We start from the raw sequence: 16,314 nt of genomic DNA on the forward strand, positions 1-16,314 counted from the left end.
ACGTTTAGCCCACTATACACGCAGGCAAACGGGAAAGCTGAGAAAGGGGTGGGAATTGTGAAGCAGCTTCTTAAAAAAGCTGTGGAGAACAGAAAGGACTTTTACTTAGTACTGTTAGCATTCGGGGCTACACCATTATCATCGGGGCTTTCTCCAGCAGAACTATTGATAGGACGAAGAATACGTACTGTTATCAACTCTAATAGTTCCAAACAAAGATGAACAAGTGGTGCATAAAAAAATGCAGCAACTGAAGAGTAAGCAAAATAAGTATACAATAAACACTCCAAACCACCATCTATACTCAAAGAAGGTGATATTGTATGCATTCATAACCCTGAAGGTGGATGAACGGACTTGCAAAAGTACTCAATGAACTCACACCAAGATCATACATGATCAGATCAGAATCTGGAAAGAATTTTCAGAGAAACAGAAGAGACCTCTTAAAACTCAAACAACCTGTTACATTTACAGAATCAGCTACCATGAGTCAACAACTGACGTTTCCTGCAAATTACTTTCCAAAAGCTATATTATCAAATGTACCAGATAATGTACTGTTGTAACAATGAGACGGTCTACAAGACGTGGGAAACCTCCACATAGATTAAATCTATAAATCTTCAAATCTAACATTAGTTCTATCATTGTTGACATCCTGTTCTAATACTGTAAACAAGAAAATGTATAGCCAACATTTTTCTCAAAGAAAGGGGGATGTGACATTATACAGATGTACAGCATGTGAAGAATTAAGCCTAGCCACTAGAGGGTGCTAAGGGACAGTACTATAAATTGCACTGGCTCTTAAGATAAGGGAAGGACATTAGACTGGAGTTGAAGAATATAAGATTCATAGTGTATTGCAGAGTTATTTTCAGATATAATAGTTATAATGAGTAGATAGAAATAGTGTTAGTGAGTAGTTTAATTCTTACATGTATGTTTGCTATTCAGAATAAGTGTCGAACTCAAATTTAGTAGTGTTAATAAAAATTAGTTTAGTTCTTCAAAAGAGCTTGGTAAATCTTTGTGATCACTACGCCTTCCATCCTGGAAACCCTCACAAAGATCATCACAGATCACCACACTCCCAATTTTCTAGCTGACCTTAGGTTATGCCTGGTTGTGTTTCACAGGGGAAATTGAATTGGGAGCAGGCTGAAGTCGAGCATACCCCTGCCCCAAAAGGGCCACACTGTAACTCTGAGGTGTCCCTGTACTTCTGATTTAAATGTGAATTTTAGGCAGCTGAACAATTTATCAGCCTCAGGTTTATAGAACAGCGATTGTTGTTTAATCGGTAATCCCGAAAAACACCCATTTCCAAAACGTGCATCGTCATTAATTGTTTCATTTCTGATTTGCTTTGCGCACAATGAAATCACAGCACACGCAACATGACAATATATGGAAAAATTCCACATGAAGAACCATATACAGTCACAAGAATTAGAGAGGGATGTTTCTGAAATCACGACCACTTGGATCCACCATAACTGGTGCACAAGAGGTGCAAGATGTCTGCGTAGCCATTCCTCGTGGAAGAGGAGCAGGTAGAGGTGGCAGGGTCAAATAGAGGAGGGCCAGCACTTAGAGAAATGTCACCTTGATGAGTGTGCTGCACCTGGACATCCTCAGCCATTCACTCTTCCTCACTCACGTACCCTCACTCAATCAACCTCCCTCACTCACCTGACATCATTCCCCCACCTATCCTCACTCGCCCATCATCGCTCACGCACCCACCCACCATCACTCATGCTTATGACCTGCTGAATATTTCTAACATTTTCGGTCTGTCTTTCAGGTTTTCAAGATCTGGAGTGTTTTGATTTTGTTTACGATTTTATGTATTGGAATGGTGGCACAGTGGTTAGCACTGCTGCCTTAAAGTGCCAGGCACCCTTGTTTGATGCCAACCTTGGCTGAGTGTGAAGTTTGCACGTTCTCCCCCTATCTGCGTGGGTTTCTCCGGGTGCCCTGGTTTCCTCCCACAGTCCAAAGATATGCAGGGTAACTGGGGTTGCGGGGCAGTGGGCCTGGGTGGGGTGCTCTTTCGGAGGCTCGGTGCAGACATGATGGGCTGAATGGCCTCCTTCTGCACTGTAAGGATTCTATGTTGAAAGTGTCTTTATTTCCAACTGTCTGAAAATAACTCAGAATTTACTTCCAAACAAAAATAACTCCATGAGATTAACAAACACAGAATTATAATCGAATGCTGCTGTTTAGGTTATTTTCTAATCAAAAAGCGACAGAGAATAGTTTTATTTTTCATTTTGGTTGCTTTACTTGTAATCTTGATTTAACAATATATTATTGCTGATGTTATTACATTTTTCATTAAAAAAATAAAAGGTCATCCTTGAAGCAATGTAAATGGAGAATTACATTTATATTCAATATTGATTCTGAATATATTGTTTGAAAACAAACTTTTAAAAAATGAATGCACACTTCATAGCCTTCACATTAAATTACAGTATTCATTTTCTTTATCCTGGTGGACATTTATCGGAGAGTAATCCATTTAATTATGTGGGCTTGATGTGCAGGAAATAACTGATCATACAGGATATCAGGCCAAAGCAAAAATAACAAATTGTCCTGGATTACATTTATGACTAGTCAGCTTTAAAATTGAATTGCTGGTGATAACAAGCAGCTGGAGGAAAGAACTTTAAATATAAGCCAAATCAATATTCAAATTAAACAAACAAAGTTAGTGTTGCAAAATTTTCTAAATGTGATGAATGTTTCCTCTTCATTCCATCTAACATATTTAATTAAAGAAACACAGGAAAAATGTGAAACCCTTAAATAACCCTTCACAAAATAAATCTAAGATCAGAAACATGTACCTTTTAATGGGATTAATGTAAGCAATGATATGAAATCAATGTTTTTGAAATTAAAATGTGACTTTCCCAAGAAATATATAAAAATAACGCATCTACGGGCTCAAGCCACTGCAAAAATCAGATTTGCTGTCATTTTCCTTTCAGCTGAAGTATCTAAATTAATTATAATCTGAATATAACTCGAATTTTCTGAGGTGCAATACATTGTCCAGTTTCTGAACCAGCAACCTGTGATATCTCCTTCCACCTCTCACTAACACGCAGTCTCTATGTTGCCAGAATCACTGAACACAAACATTTCACAATATAAAGAAGCTGAATGGTTTTGTTATGCACAATTCACTTTGAGTTAAAAGTGTGCAATTGTTTGGAAAATAGGAACTCATCCGGAAGAGTAAAAATCAAATAATAGTAAGCGATTTACCTGAAACCTTTCAAATCAGGTGGAAAGCAAAGTTTAAAAAAAAGGATGATTCAACAATTGGTAATCCAAAATGTCAGAGAAAGGAAGATGACAACAGCCTGGTAGAGCTTTTTAATGGTAGTGACGAGTTTCTTCCCCATATTGCCCAACCATCCCTTTGACTATATAAAGAGACCAGATATTGGCAGGAATGCATTTAAGCTTTAGGACCCATCAAAACATCTTGGAGAAAGAGAAGCTTTGCTTACTCTAGAGGATTGATTCAGATTTCAGGTGATTCACCAGAAGGTAAGAATGAGTTTACAAACCTAGGAATAATATTGGTCGAAAATGTAATGGGATGGGGTAAACTATTTGCAAAAAATATTCTGAGTTGGTTCTGTGAACGTTTGACTTCTCAAAGGTACACTCTCATTTGCCATTGAAAATATTGGCCCAAGCCTGGTCCTTGTGTATGTCCTGCTGTATACTGGCATTGGTTGCTCCATTCTCAATCCTTCATTCTTTGTAATAGATGTAAATTTTCAATTGCCTGTTTTCATTTGCTTAATCCATTTTATTGTCCCTCGTCTGTTTGTTTCATTGATTTTTTTTAGTTTGTTTGTCAAATAGACTGAAAATGTTGCTTTCTCTATGGCTTCCAGATTTGTTCTAATTTTGTATTAAATAAATTTTGGGTGTCGCATTTTCTGTGCTTGTTTGTGCTATCCTATACGTTAATTAGCTCGGGCAATTTTGAGAATGGGGAGTAAAGAAATTTGGGAATAAGGCAGGCACATAAGATTAGGGTAACTGCTCACGTGCAGTAGAAGCCAAAATAAGTATGGTTGGGGCAAAACACCCGTTTCTGTGTTATAGTTTCTATGTAACTCTCTGCAATTTTTAACATTTTTTGTAAAAACCTTTGTAAAAGTGTATCAATATTTTAGCTGGTTGGCAGTATAAATGGTTGAAGTCAGAAATGTTCTATAAGTACTTTTGAACTATGTGTATTCTGCACAGGAGAATAAAATGAAAGCTGTTGGCTCCATTGCTGTTTTTTTGGTTTTGATACTTGTACAAAACAGTTGCCAAAATCCGGTGCAGGACACAGAGGAATCATCCAGGTAAGATACAAGCCAAACAGGACTAAAACAGCGAATAACCAAATGCATTGGAAACTTCCAGATTATCCACCCCTTTAAATTGACTGTTGACCTGTTTTAAAAGTCCTATCCTAAAATCCATTATCCCAACATAAATTGTGTTCCATCAGCATGACCACCTGTTCAGGAAGTCAAGCACTTTTTTTACAACAGTTTACATAAAATATAACGTCCACATCAACAGCTAATAGCTAAAGTTTTATTATTGTTGTAAATCACAGCTTGGATAGTTGTTGCTACACACCTGCTATGATAACATTTAAGGATGGATGCACACTACATAGCTAGTATTATTGTGTGGCAGCACGGTGGCGCAGTGGTTAGCGCTCCTGCTTCACAATGCCGAGGTCCCAGGTTAAATCCCTGCCCTGGGTCACTGTCCGTGTGGAGTTTGCACATTCTCCCTGTGTTACATTGGTTTTGCCTCCACAACCCAAAAAGATATGCAGTGGAGGTGGATTGGCCACGCTAAATTGCCCCTTAATTGGAAAAAATGAATTGGGTACTCTAAATTTATTGAAAAAATATATAGTATAATTGTTCTGCACCATCTTGTATTTAGAAATGCAGTTAAAGGAGGTGTAAATGTAGGTGTCTTAAAACTCCAACTTGTGTGACAGTAGTCTGAATGCCCTGGTAATCCAGTGAATGCCCTGGTAATCCACAATCTAAGAAACTTTTTGTGCTTATATTATTTACGAGTTTTCTTTTTTGATTTTTATGGGTTGGAGGATAGGCTATTATTTATGCCTTATTAATGGATGGATACTGAATTAAAACAAAATTTGATAGCACTGCGAGCTGATGAAATGTGTACATTTAGAAGAACATGGATTTGAATGTTATGGCTCACACTTATCCGGAATAAGAATAAGAACATAAGAACTAGGAGCAGGAGTAGGCCATCTGGCCCCTCGAGCTCCACCATTCAATGAGACCATGGCTGATCTTTTGTGGACTCAGCTCCACTTTCCGGCCTGAACACCATAACCCTTAATCCCTTTATTCTTCAAAAAACTATCTATCTTGATCTTAAAAACATTTAATGAAGGAGCATCTACTGCTTCACTGGGCAAGGAATTCCATAGATTCACAACCCTTTGGGTGAAGAAGTTCCTCCTAAACTCAGTCCTAAATCTACTTCCCCTTATTTTGAGGCTATGCCCCCTCGTTCTGCTTTCACCCGCCAGTGGAAACAACCTGCCCGCATCTATCCTATCTATTCCCTTCATAATCTTATATGTTTCTATAAGATCCCCCCTCATCCTTCTAAATTCCAACGAGTACAGTCCCAGTCTACTCAACCTCTCCTCGTAATCAACTAATCCAGCATAAAGAATTGAGGAATTTTAAGCACATTACATTGAGCATAAATCAGGTTTCTGCAACCTTTAACAGGGGTTTAGAAAAACATAGCGTTGGAAGCAGGCCCCCAAAACTAAACTGACCGCATGCCTGATCGAAATAACGAGCGAGACGGGTTTCTGCCGATTGCAATTTACAACCATGGAAACTCTTCAAATTAAGCTTTTTTTTAGGTGGGAAGGCACCAACAGGATATTTTCAACTGGCAATGAAACCAGTAATTTGTTCAGTATAGTTTTCTGAAGGCTTTTTCTTTGATTTAATTCAAGTCAATTCACTAGATATTCTTATCAAAAAATGTTTTTGCTACATTTATAAAACTGCACTGGATTACTGATCTTAAATATATCAATGATTTTTTTAATGGAAATAAACTATTACATCTATTACTGTGCTTGATTGCACTCGTCCATGGAAAGTTTTAGTTTTATGATTATGTAAATGAGTATCAGCATTGATACGGTGGCAGCACGGTAGCATTGTGGTTAGCACAACTGCTTCACAGCTCCAGGGTCCAGGTTCGATTCCCGGCTTGGGTCAGTGCCTGTGCGGAGTCTGCACATTCTCCCTGTGTCTGCGCGGGTTTCCTCCAGGTGCTCCGGTTTCCTCCCACAGTCCAAAGATGTGCAGGTTAGGTGGATTGGCCATGCTAAATTGCCCTTAGTGTCAAAATTGCCCTTAGTGTTGGGTGGGGTTACTGGGCTATGGGGATAGGGTGGAGGTGTAGACCTTGGTTGGGGTGCTCTTTCCAGGAGCCGGTGCAGACTCGATGGGCCGAATGGCCTCCTTCTGCACTGTAAATTCAATAATTCTATATGAACCATAACTTCAGAAAATCATTGTAAAATGGAAGCACAATTTCCACTGAGATTGCTTACTGTACTCAATGCAGAAATCTCACTCCTATATAGCACCCAATTATGCACATGGCAAGATTTAACAATCAAAAACTGAAACGAATTACCACTTTTTTTATCCCATAGTGCTGTTAAGGGTTGTTACATTAGTGTTGTTACATTAACCATGTAATGAATTATTGCATGCTTCTTCAGTTAAGCACAGGTAATGATATATAGCTATGTATTTTGAAACAGCACATTGGAGAAACAATCAAACCCATTGGAGGATGTGAAACGCCACTCTGAAGGCACATTCACCAGTGACTACAGTAAATACATGGACAACAGACGGGCAAAAGACTTTGTACAATGGTTGATGAGCACAAAACGAAACGGGTAAACTATTTTCGATAAAGATTTCTCAATATTGATATTGAATATTGCCAGCAATATTCAACTATGTCCTTCTCCACTTAGATGTGTGATTTATTTCCTTGCTTTATGTTCCTTTGCCACTCGATACTAAAAAGACTGCTGATCTTTGTGATACAATTTATAACTACTGACATATTTCTATTTGCCATAAAAATTCAGCATATTTAAACCTCAGTTTAGCCTGAGAGCAGGAACCCCAAAATATCTCAACATAAAATTCTATTAATGAAAAAAAGATAGTCTATGAGAAGCACATCACTTTATCACAGACCAAACCAGCAGCCCATAACCCTCAAACTTTCTCTCCCCAGAAATACATTGGATGTCCAATTCTGTGTGATTCTTCCAGTCTAAGCAGCTAAAATGGTTGTTTCTGCTGTTTCCTCCATGGTTTCAGTGGAGCAATCCAATTATCTCTTATCCTCATTCACAAAGGGCGCTTCACTAGTTTTTCAAATAGATCCTACTCTCAATCTCACACCCATTAATCTTCTTGGGCGAGATTTTCCGACCCCCCCGCCGGGTCGGAGAATTGCCGGGGGCTGGCGTGAATCCCGCCCCCGCCGGTTGGTGAATTCTCCGGCACCGGAGATTCGGCGGGGGCGGGAATCGCGCCGCGCCGGTTGGCGCCCCCCCCCCCCCGCGATTCTCCAGCCCGGACGGGCCGAAGTACCGCTGCTAGAATGCCTGTCCCGCCGGTGTAGATTAAACCACCTACCTTACCGGTGGGACAAGGCGGCGCGGGCGGGCTCCGGGGTCCTGGGGGGGGCACGGGGTGATCTGGCCCCGGGGGGTGCCCCCACGGTGGCCTGGCCCACGGTCGGGGCCCACTGATCCGCGGGCGGGCTTGTGCCGTGGGGGCACTCTTTTCCTTCCGCCTTCGCCACGGTCTCCACCATGGCGGAGGCGGAAGAGACTCCCTCCACAGCGCATGCGCGGGGATGCCGTGAGCGGCCGCTAACGCTCCCGCGCATGCGCCGCCCGAAGATGTCATTTCCGTGCCAGCTGGCGGGGCACCAAAGGCCTTTTCCGCCAGCTGGCGGGGCGGAAATTAGTCCGGCGCGGGCCTAGCCCCTTAAGGTTGGGGCTCGGCCTCCCAAGATACGGAGGATTCCGCACCTTTGGGGCGGCGCGATGCCCGACTGATTTGCGCCGTTTTGGGCGCCGGTCGGCAGACATCGTGCCGATACCGGAGAATTTCGCCCCTTACTTCAAACCTCTGGAGTTTTTAATGTGTGTCATTGACATTTGAAATATTTGTCATCCTACACAGTTTTATTAGACCAATTTTGTCGTGGAAACTTCAACTAAGTTACCATGCATTCTACTTCTTTAAGAAAATTAGTTAAACTCCATTAAGTTTCCATTATGACTTAAATCAGTTGCCTCTGCACAGGCCTGATGAAGATTTACACCCTGATCTGTTTCCTGCCTGTTGTCTCCACAGCTGCTGCCTGTTGCGTGCAGTTTATACAGCACCTTCTGATTTTGTTTTAAAATATCCACCATCTGCAGTTTTTGCTTTCTCTTTGCACTCAATGTAAATACATTTAGTACTTTAACTGCTTTTTGAAAACTTAAGGAAAGCATCAGACTGAAAACTTCAGGATTATCAATTATCACCTCTTTGATCCATTTCCTAATCGGTAATCAGTGCCATGTTCCCTTCCATATATATTTTATTATCTAGCTTGATATCTAACACCCCCTGAATCAGTTTGCTTACAGATCTCTTTTTTAAAATCTGGTTCAATTATTAATTGTCTGTTTTATAAATGAAGACCAATTTTTAGGATACCCTCCTTATAACTTCTTCTTGACTTGAAAAGTTTTCATTTGTGCCTTTCCTCTACATAGAACAGAAGGAGTGCAGAAGGAGGATATTCGGCCCATCAAGTCTGCACTGATTCACTTAAGCCCACACTTCCACCCTATCCCCGTAACCCAATAACCCCTCCTAATCTTTTTGGTCACTAAGGGCAATTTATCATGGCCAATCCACCTAACCTGCACAAAGAACAAAGAAAATTCCAGCACAGGAACAGGCCCTTCGGCCCTCCCAGCCTGCGCCAATCCAGATCCTTTATCTAAACCTGTCACCTATTTTCCAAGGATCTACTTCCCTCTGTTCCCCGCCCGTTCATATATCTGTCTAGGTGCATCTTAAATTATGCTATTGTGCCCGCCTCTACCACCTCCACTGGCAAAGCGTTCCAGGCACTCACCACCCTCTGCGTAAAAAACTTTCCACGCACATCTCCCTTAAACTTTCCCCCTCTCACCTTGAAATCGTGACCCCTTGTAATTGACACCCCCACTCTTGGAAAAAGCTTGTTGCTATCCACCCTGTCCATACCTCTCATAATTTTGTAGAACTCAATCAGGTCCCCCCTCAACCTCCGTCTTTCCAACGAAAACAATCCTAATCTACTCAACCTTTCTTCATAGCTAGCACCCGCCATACTAGGCAACATCCTGGTGAACCTCCTCTGCACCCTCTCTAAAGCATCCACATCCTTCTGGTAATGTGGCAACCGGAACTGCACGCAGTATTCCAAATGTGGCCTAACCAAAGTCCTATACAACTGTAACATGACCTGCCGACTCTTGTACCTACCCCGTCCGATGAAGGCAAGCATGCTGTATGCATTCTTGACCACTCTATCGACCTGCGTTGCCACCTTCAGGGTACAATGGACCTAAACTCCCAGATCTCTCTGTACATCAATTTTCCCCAGGACTCTTCCATTCACCGTATAGTCTGCTCTTGAATTAGGTCTTCCAAAATGCATCACCTCGCATTTGCCTGGATTGAACTCCATCTGCCATTTCTCTGCCCAACTCTCCAATCTATTTATATTTTGCTGTATTCTCTGACAGTCCTCCTCGCTATCTGCAACTCCACCAATCTTAGTATCATCTGCAAACTTGCTAATCAGGCCACCTATACCTTCGTCCAGATCATTTATGTATATCACAAACAACAGTGGTCCGAGCACGAATCCCTGTGGAACACCACTAGTCACTTTTCTCCATTTTGAGACACTGCCTTCCACCACTATTCTCTGTCTCCTGTTGCCCAGCCAGTTCATTATCCATCTAGCTAGTACACCCTGAACTCCATACGACTTCACTTTTTCCATCAACCTGCCATGGGAAACTTTATCAAGCACCTTACTGAAGTCCATGTATATGACATATACAGCCCTTCCCTCATCAATTAACGTTGTTACTTCCTCAAAGAATTCTATTAGATTTGTAAGACATGACCTTCCCTGCACAAAACCATGCTGCCTATCACTGATAAGTCTATTTTCTTCCAAATGTGAATAGATCCTATCCCTCAATATCTTCTCCAACAATTTGCCTACCACTGACGTCAAGCTCACAGGTCTATAATTCCCTGGATTATCCCTGCTACCCTTCTTAAACAAAGGGACAACATTAGCAAATCTCCAGTCCTCCGGGACCTCACCCTTGCTCAAGGATGCTGCAAAGATATCTGTTAAGGCCCCAGCTATTTCTTCCCTAGCTTCCCTCAGTAACCTGGGATGGATCCCATCCGGACCATGTCTTTGGACTGTGGGAGGAAACCGGAGCACCCGAAGGAAACCCACGCAGACACAGGGAGAACGTGCAGACTCTGCACAGACAGTGACCCAGCGGGGAATCGAACCTGGGACCCTGGCGCTGTGAAGCCACAGTGCTATCCACTTAAAGCTCGAGCCATGGTCCTCTGTGACGAGGTCATGCTCTCGAGGCCCTCAGCTATGGTTCTCAGAGACTGAGCCATGCATTGGACTGTGCCATTCCTGACTCGTAAGTCTTCCCTAGGCTTTCCACTGCAGTTGCCACCCTTGGCTTGGTGCCACACATCGCTGGCACTGTCTCTTGCACCTGAAGGCTATGGGACTCCTCCAATCGGCCTTTCAGTTGCTGGAATGTCATTGACCCCCACTACCCCGTGGATTTCCTGGCTCTGCCTTTGTATCTCCAGCAGCTGAGGGAGAGCTTTTTCCAGAGGTTCAGCATCTGGCTGGGGGCCAGCTGTGTCGTCAGATCCAGCAGACCTCCGACTGCCCGATTCCTTGGAAGTTCCTGTCTCCACCTGATGTGTAGCAGCAACTGTGTGGTGTTCACCAGGTAGTTACACAGAAGCCTCTCTGCTAATATCATGCCCAGAAATTTGTGTCTCTGCGATGGTGGATGGTGCAGGTGACGCCTGATCGATTCTTTCCTCAGTGCTTTCCACAGAGGTGCGACCGAGGGTTGCAGGGAGGTTTGTGGTTCAGTAAAAGGGAGGAACAAGGTTCTGGGAAGCTTAGAACTCACTTGAAACAGGTCTTCTGGATGAAGGTTCTGTGGATCTTCACTTCTGTTGTGCAGACAAACCTCGCTGTCAGTCATTGCTCTCTCCTCTACCTCCCCTGCTATCTGTATTGCTCTCTCTTCATAGGGGGTTGGGAGACGCAACTCGGGCATTCCCAGACCCGCCTTCTCCCTCACCATTTTATTATCGGTTATCTTCTCCTACATGGACAAAGATGAGATTGTGAACCAGATGGCTGGGGGGTCAAGCAGGGGTTCAGCATATGTGGGCACCATGCTTAGACAGGAAGGGATAGTGGTGAGGAATGTTATGGGGATTTGAGGAAGATGCTGGGGGGGGGGGGGGTGGCGTTGGGTGCTGGGAGGCCGTGAGGCATCAGGACATGGATTTATGTTGACATTCTGGGTGTGAAAGAAAGGACTGATGCCATGACAAGACTGGTGGTCATTCACCATTGCAGCTCAAATGAGGTCATTCACTTTTTTATAGGATTGCCGCTCCTCTGTGTCAGGCAGTTGGCACTGACTGCCGCAGCCACAACTTGATTAGCCTTGCTGCTTCTAAATCTTCTACCTACTCGCAGTACAGAGTACCCTGCCTCTCCTCTACTGTGTCCAGATGCCTGGTCAAATCTGCCTCCAGGAAGCATAGAGCAGCTCTCTGCGCTGCCATCTTTCTGGCTTGACTGGGAGTGAGTGCAGAGGGGTTATTTAAATGCAGCTCCCTCTTGTTAGGAGTGGCACAGTGGCTAGCATTGTTGCCTCACAGCACCAGGGACCCGGGTTCGAATTCAGCTTTGGGTGACTGTTTGTGTGAAGTTTGCACATTCTCCCTATGTCTGCATTGTTTTCCTCCAGGTGCTCTGGTTTCCTCCCACAGTTCAAAGATGTGCAGATTAGGTGGATTGGCCATGCTTCTGCACTGTAAATTCTATGATATCTATGATATGAAAGTTGCCCCTTAGTGTCCAAAGATGTGAAAGTTAAGTGGGGTTATAGGGATAAGTGGGGAAGTGGGCCGATTTAGGGTGCTCTTTTGGAGGGCTGGTGCAGACCCGATGGACTGAATGACCTCCTTCTGCACTGTAGAGATTGTTTGGATTCTAGGATAACAGTGCACAGCTAAGCCCCAGTTTGGCCAATTCTGACGGCTGGGTATTCCAAATTGGCATAATTCACAGGGGGGGGGGGGTTCATTTATTGGACTAAGTGTGGGTGTCTGCGTGGGTTTCCTCTGGTTGCTCCAGTTTTCTCCCACAAGTCTCGAAAGACGTGCTAGTTAGTTGCTTTGGACATCCTGAGTTCTCCTTCAGTGTCCCTGAAGAGGCACATTATGTGGTGACTCGGGGATTTTCACAGTAACTTCACTGCAATGTTAATGCAAGCCTACTTGTGACACTAATAAAGATTATTATTATGGAAGATTGCAATCAGATTTGCATCGGCGATTCGCACAGGTTTTCACGCCCAAAATGACACTTTGTCATTTTTGGGACACTTTTGCCCAATATTACACATTTCATTCAGCCCTAAGAATCCAATTAGAGATTTTTTTACTTATTTATTTTGCAACTATCAATTTTTATGGACAACACACATTTTCTGAAAGCTGCAAATGCGACTGTACCTACTCAGCTAAGAAGTTCTGCAAGTGCATTTTGGGATGTGCAGTGCTGCTTATATAATTTAACTTCTGTTCAATTAGTGACAAAACCAAGAGGCATGCTGAAGGAACTTACACAAGTGATGTAGATTCTCTTTCCGACTACTTCAAAGCAAAACGCTTTGTAGATTCGCTTAAAAGTTACAGCAAGCGTCAAAGTGGGTAAGTTATAGATCTCATAAGATATTCAAGGTTCAGTCCATTAGTTTTATAATAATGAAACACTAGGCTCAGAGAACAATGCCTCCCTTGCTTATTTTCTTTATTGTTATTTCAAATAGTTTAATTAACTTTCATAAATAATGCAAGAAATGTACAATGTTGTATATAAGTGGAAGGAATGCAAATATCTTATAATATTAATTTTGGCATTTCAGGATGCTGTTGACCGACATAATGTTTTACTTTAACAAAATATATGTGACATGCTAACATTATTGTGGATATTGACTCCATTATATAAAGAGAAATTTTGATGAAATTTCACAGAGGCATTTCCAAGAGACACATTGAACCTACCAGACACACAGAAGCAAGCTCCAGCAGTGACATAAGATCTTACCTAGAGGCGCAGGCAGCAAAGGACTTAATTAATTGGCTAATGAAGGGACGCGGCAGAAGAGAGTAAGTGTTTGAAATTATTCACATTTATTTGTTAGTGCAGTGATTTTACTGCTAAGTCCTTATACCATTGCTCAGTAATTATCTTTGTCACATTTTACAGCAACAGACAAAATAGCAGCAGCAAATCACTCCTCAACTTTAAAAAATATATATATGTTCAGCTGTGTGGCTCCAATTAATTTGCCAATAAAATTGTTTCACTGTTAAATAGAAGGAGATAGGATCTTTTGAGTTTTATCATCATATAAGGTGGAGGTATTTACTTACAGGTTAACAATATAATGAAGGCAGAAAGGAAGGCTTTGTATTATATAATTGAAATCACGTTGCTCTTATGATTATGTTATTACAGATCCAATTTTGTATTATTTTAATTAAAGGGCCTTTCATTGCATCATTTTACCATGTCCTGGAGAGATAAACTATAATTTTAAAAAAAATTTAGAGTACCCAATTCATTTTTCCAATTAAGGGGCAATTTTAGCATGGTCAATCCACCTAGCCTGCACACCTTTGGGTTGTGGGGGCGAAACCCACGCAAACATGGTGAGAATGTGCAAACTCCACACGGACAGTGACCCAGAGCCGGGATCAAACCTGGGACCTCGGCGCCATGAGGCAGCAGTGCTACTCACTGCACCACCGAGCTTTTCACAGTAACTTCATTGCAGTGTTAATGTAAGCCTACTTGTGACAATAAGATTATTATTATTATTATTAATTGATTATTTGTGCTCTAAAGTACATTTTACACCTTTAGGTTTCCAGAAGGAAGTAATGACATTTTGAATGAAGTGATCCCTGAGGACATGGACAGAAGACATGCTGATGGTACCTTCACCAGTGAAATCAATGTTGTTTTGGACACCATTGCTGCCAAGGAGTTTCTGAACTGGCTCTTAAACTCCAAAACTGTCCAGTCAAGGTAAGAAGCAAGAAACGAATGTAATTTAAATCTATACGTGCACATTTTAAATCCGCAGCAAATATAATACGCAAGTAGTCCACCATCTTTCACATTCAACCATGTGATTCCAACAAGTTAACCGATATAAAATCATTTCAGTATAACCCATAAAATAAATAATATTAAGGCGGTTCTCTCACATGCGCTATCTATTCACCAGTAATATAGGAAAAAGAAATTGACAGCTTTACTGTAACAAAAGTATACAATAGTTTGGGCTTCATTTTACAGTGGGGCTAATTTTCACTTCTTAGATGGTAAACTGGCGAACTGACCATTGTCTGTTGCAGAATCCTTCCAATTTAATGTCCTTTGATTTCAATTTGAAAGGTTTAAATTACCTCATTAAGCTTGAATAGATGATGCTTGTGAAAGAACCTTTTTATTTCCTTTTGTTTAATGTTGCGAAGCTTCATCAGTTAATGTGTAATCCCAAAGGTTTATGGTTCTATTTTCATATGGACACAAATCCCGTACCAAATTCGTTCTAACAGCGTAACATTTGTTGAAAAGAGCTAGCTCTGCTCAAAGCAACACAGTTTAAACAGGTTTATACTAAAGTAATTAAAGATAACTTAAAAGATAATTTCAATGGTTTAGTTTGGAATACATAGTAAAATACATAATTTGTTTAAATGGTTGTTTTTGTCACTCATATTTGTTGTGCGAAAGTCTAAAAGTTTGAAGCAGTAATTTATTTTAATTGCATTTCACCATCTCACTGATTATCTGAACTGTTGGAAAATGAGCAGCAAATTAGTCAGCATGTAAAAGGGTAGTTAACATTACAGGTTGTATGCAGTTTTGAAGAGGGCTGTGTTTTGATTTCTGGTTTCCAGTTCCCACAGCTTGTCCTTTCCAAGCTGGAACACACACACTTGCCAACTTTAAAAGATTGGGATTTGAGCTGTCGCAAGATTATAATTGCTGCTTGATTTGGGCAATATTATCCATGACTCTATATGCAGCTTAATTTCACAAGTGTTATTGTGCAAAGAATCTAACTGCTGCTCTCTCCCCAGGGACTCTGAAATAGAACTCTTCAGCGAATACAAGTAAAAGAAGTGACTGATTTCAATTTAGCATTTTGTCTTGCAACATTGGCCATGTGTTGATAAAATATTTACAGCTTTTTGTTCCGCAAATGACACAGAATGTTATATGAAGCCATAATGCTTTGCATGCAAGAGAATTGACTCAAAATGTAATGTGCTGTTTTGATGTAGGATTTTAAGTAAATAAAAGATATCAAAAGGATGCTCAAAATGAATAGTATGAGAGCTATAGTGTCATCTCAGCAATTCTGTATGGTACAAAATACCAAAACTACTGTTTAGATTTATTTTAGAAAATTATTTTTCTATCAGATAATCTGTATTTATTTGAATGAATAAGTGTAATCAGTACATTTAAAAACCTTTCGTTCAGTTTAAAAGGTCTGTTTATTTTTAACAATTATGTCTAATATCCCAGTTTGAAATAAAGCATGCTTTAAGCTAATAACTAGCGCATAAAGCTTCAAGGCATTAATAATAAGCATGAATAAAACTTTTGTGACACCTGCTGAATCTGAAGTTCAGTCTTACAGACTTTTCATTATATTAAGTTCAGGGTGCAACAATATGACCACATAATTGAATGTTGTTTTTTAAACAA

At 41.3% G+C, this 16,314-nt stretch overlaps 1 protein-coding gene across 2 annotated transcripts; it reads left to right on the plus strand.

Annotated features, from left to right (window-relative positions):
- The first annotated feature begins 3,442 nt into the window (after window positions 1-3,442).
- On the plus strand, window positions 3,443-16,232 carry LOC140389777 (pro-glucagon-like). 2 transcript variants are annotated; one of them, XM_072474298.1, is made up of 7 exons: window positions 3,443-3,579; window positions 4,294-4,397; window positions 6,896-7,036; window positions 13,110-13,229; window positions 13,557-13,691; window positions 14,434-14,616; window positions 15,681-16,232. In XM_072474298.1, the coding sequence occupies exons 2-7, from the start codon at window positions 4,303-4,305 to the stop codon at window positions 15,715-15,717; spliced, it is 711 nt and encodes a 236-aa protein (XP_072330399.1). In that variant the 5' UTR covers window positions 3,443-3,579; window positions 4,294-4,302; the 3' UTR covers window positions 15,718-16,232. The 2 variants fall into 2 exon arrangements, with proteins under 2 accessions (XP_072330399.1, XP_072330404.1); XM_072474303.1 differs by having other exon boundaries at window positions 14,452-14,616.
- Window positions 16,233-16,314: the final 82 nt, after the last annotated feature.

The sequence above is a fragment of the Scyliorhinus torazame genome, chromosome 2 (assembly GCF_047496885.1).
Source record: "Scyliorhinus torazame isolate Kashiwa2021f chromosome 2, sScyTor2.1, whole genome shotgun sequence".
Taxonomy (NCBI): Eukaryota; Metazoa; Chordata; class Chondrichthyes; order Carcharhiniformes; family Scyliorhinidae; genus Scyliorhinus; species Scyliorhinus torazame.

Coding starts and splice junctions, on each gene's coding strand:
- LOC140389777 (XM_072474298.1), top strand. CDS start 4,303: ATGAAAGCTGTTGGCTCCATTGCTGTTTTTTTGGTTTTGATACTTGTA. Junction 4,398..6,895: donor GACACAGAGGAATCATCCAG/GTAAGATACAAG, acceptor ATTTTGAAACAG/CACATTGGAGAAACAATCAA. Junction 13,230..13,556: donor TACAGCAAGCGTCAAAGTGG/GTAAGTTATAGA, acceptor GAAATTTCACAG/AGGCATTTCCAAGAGACACA.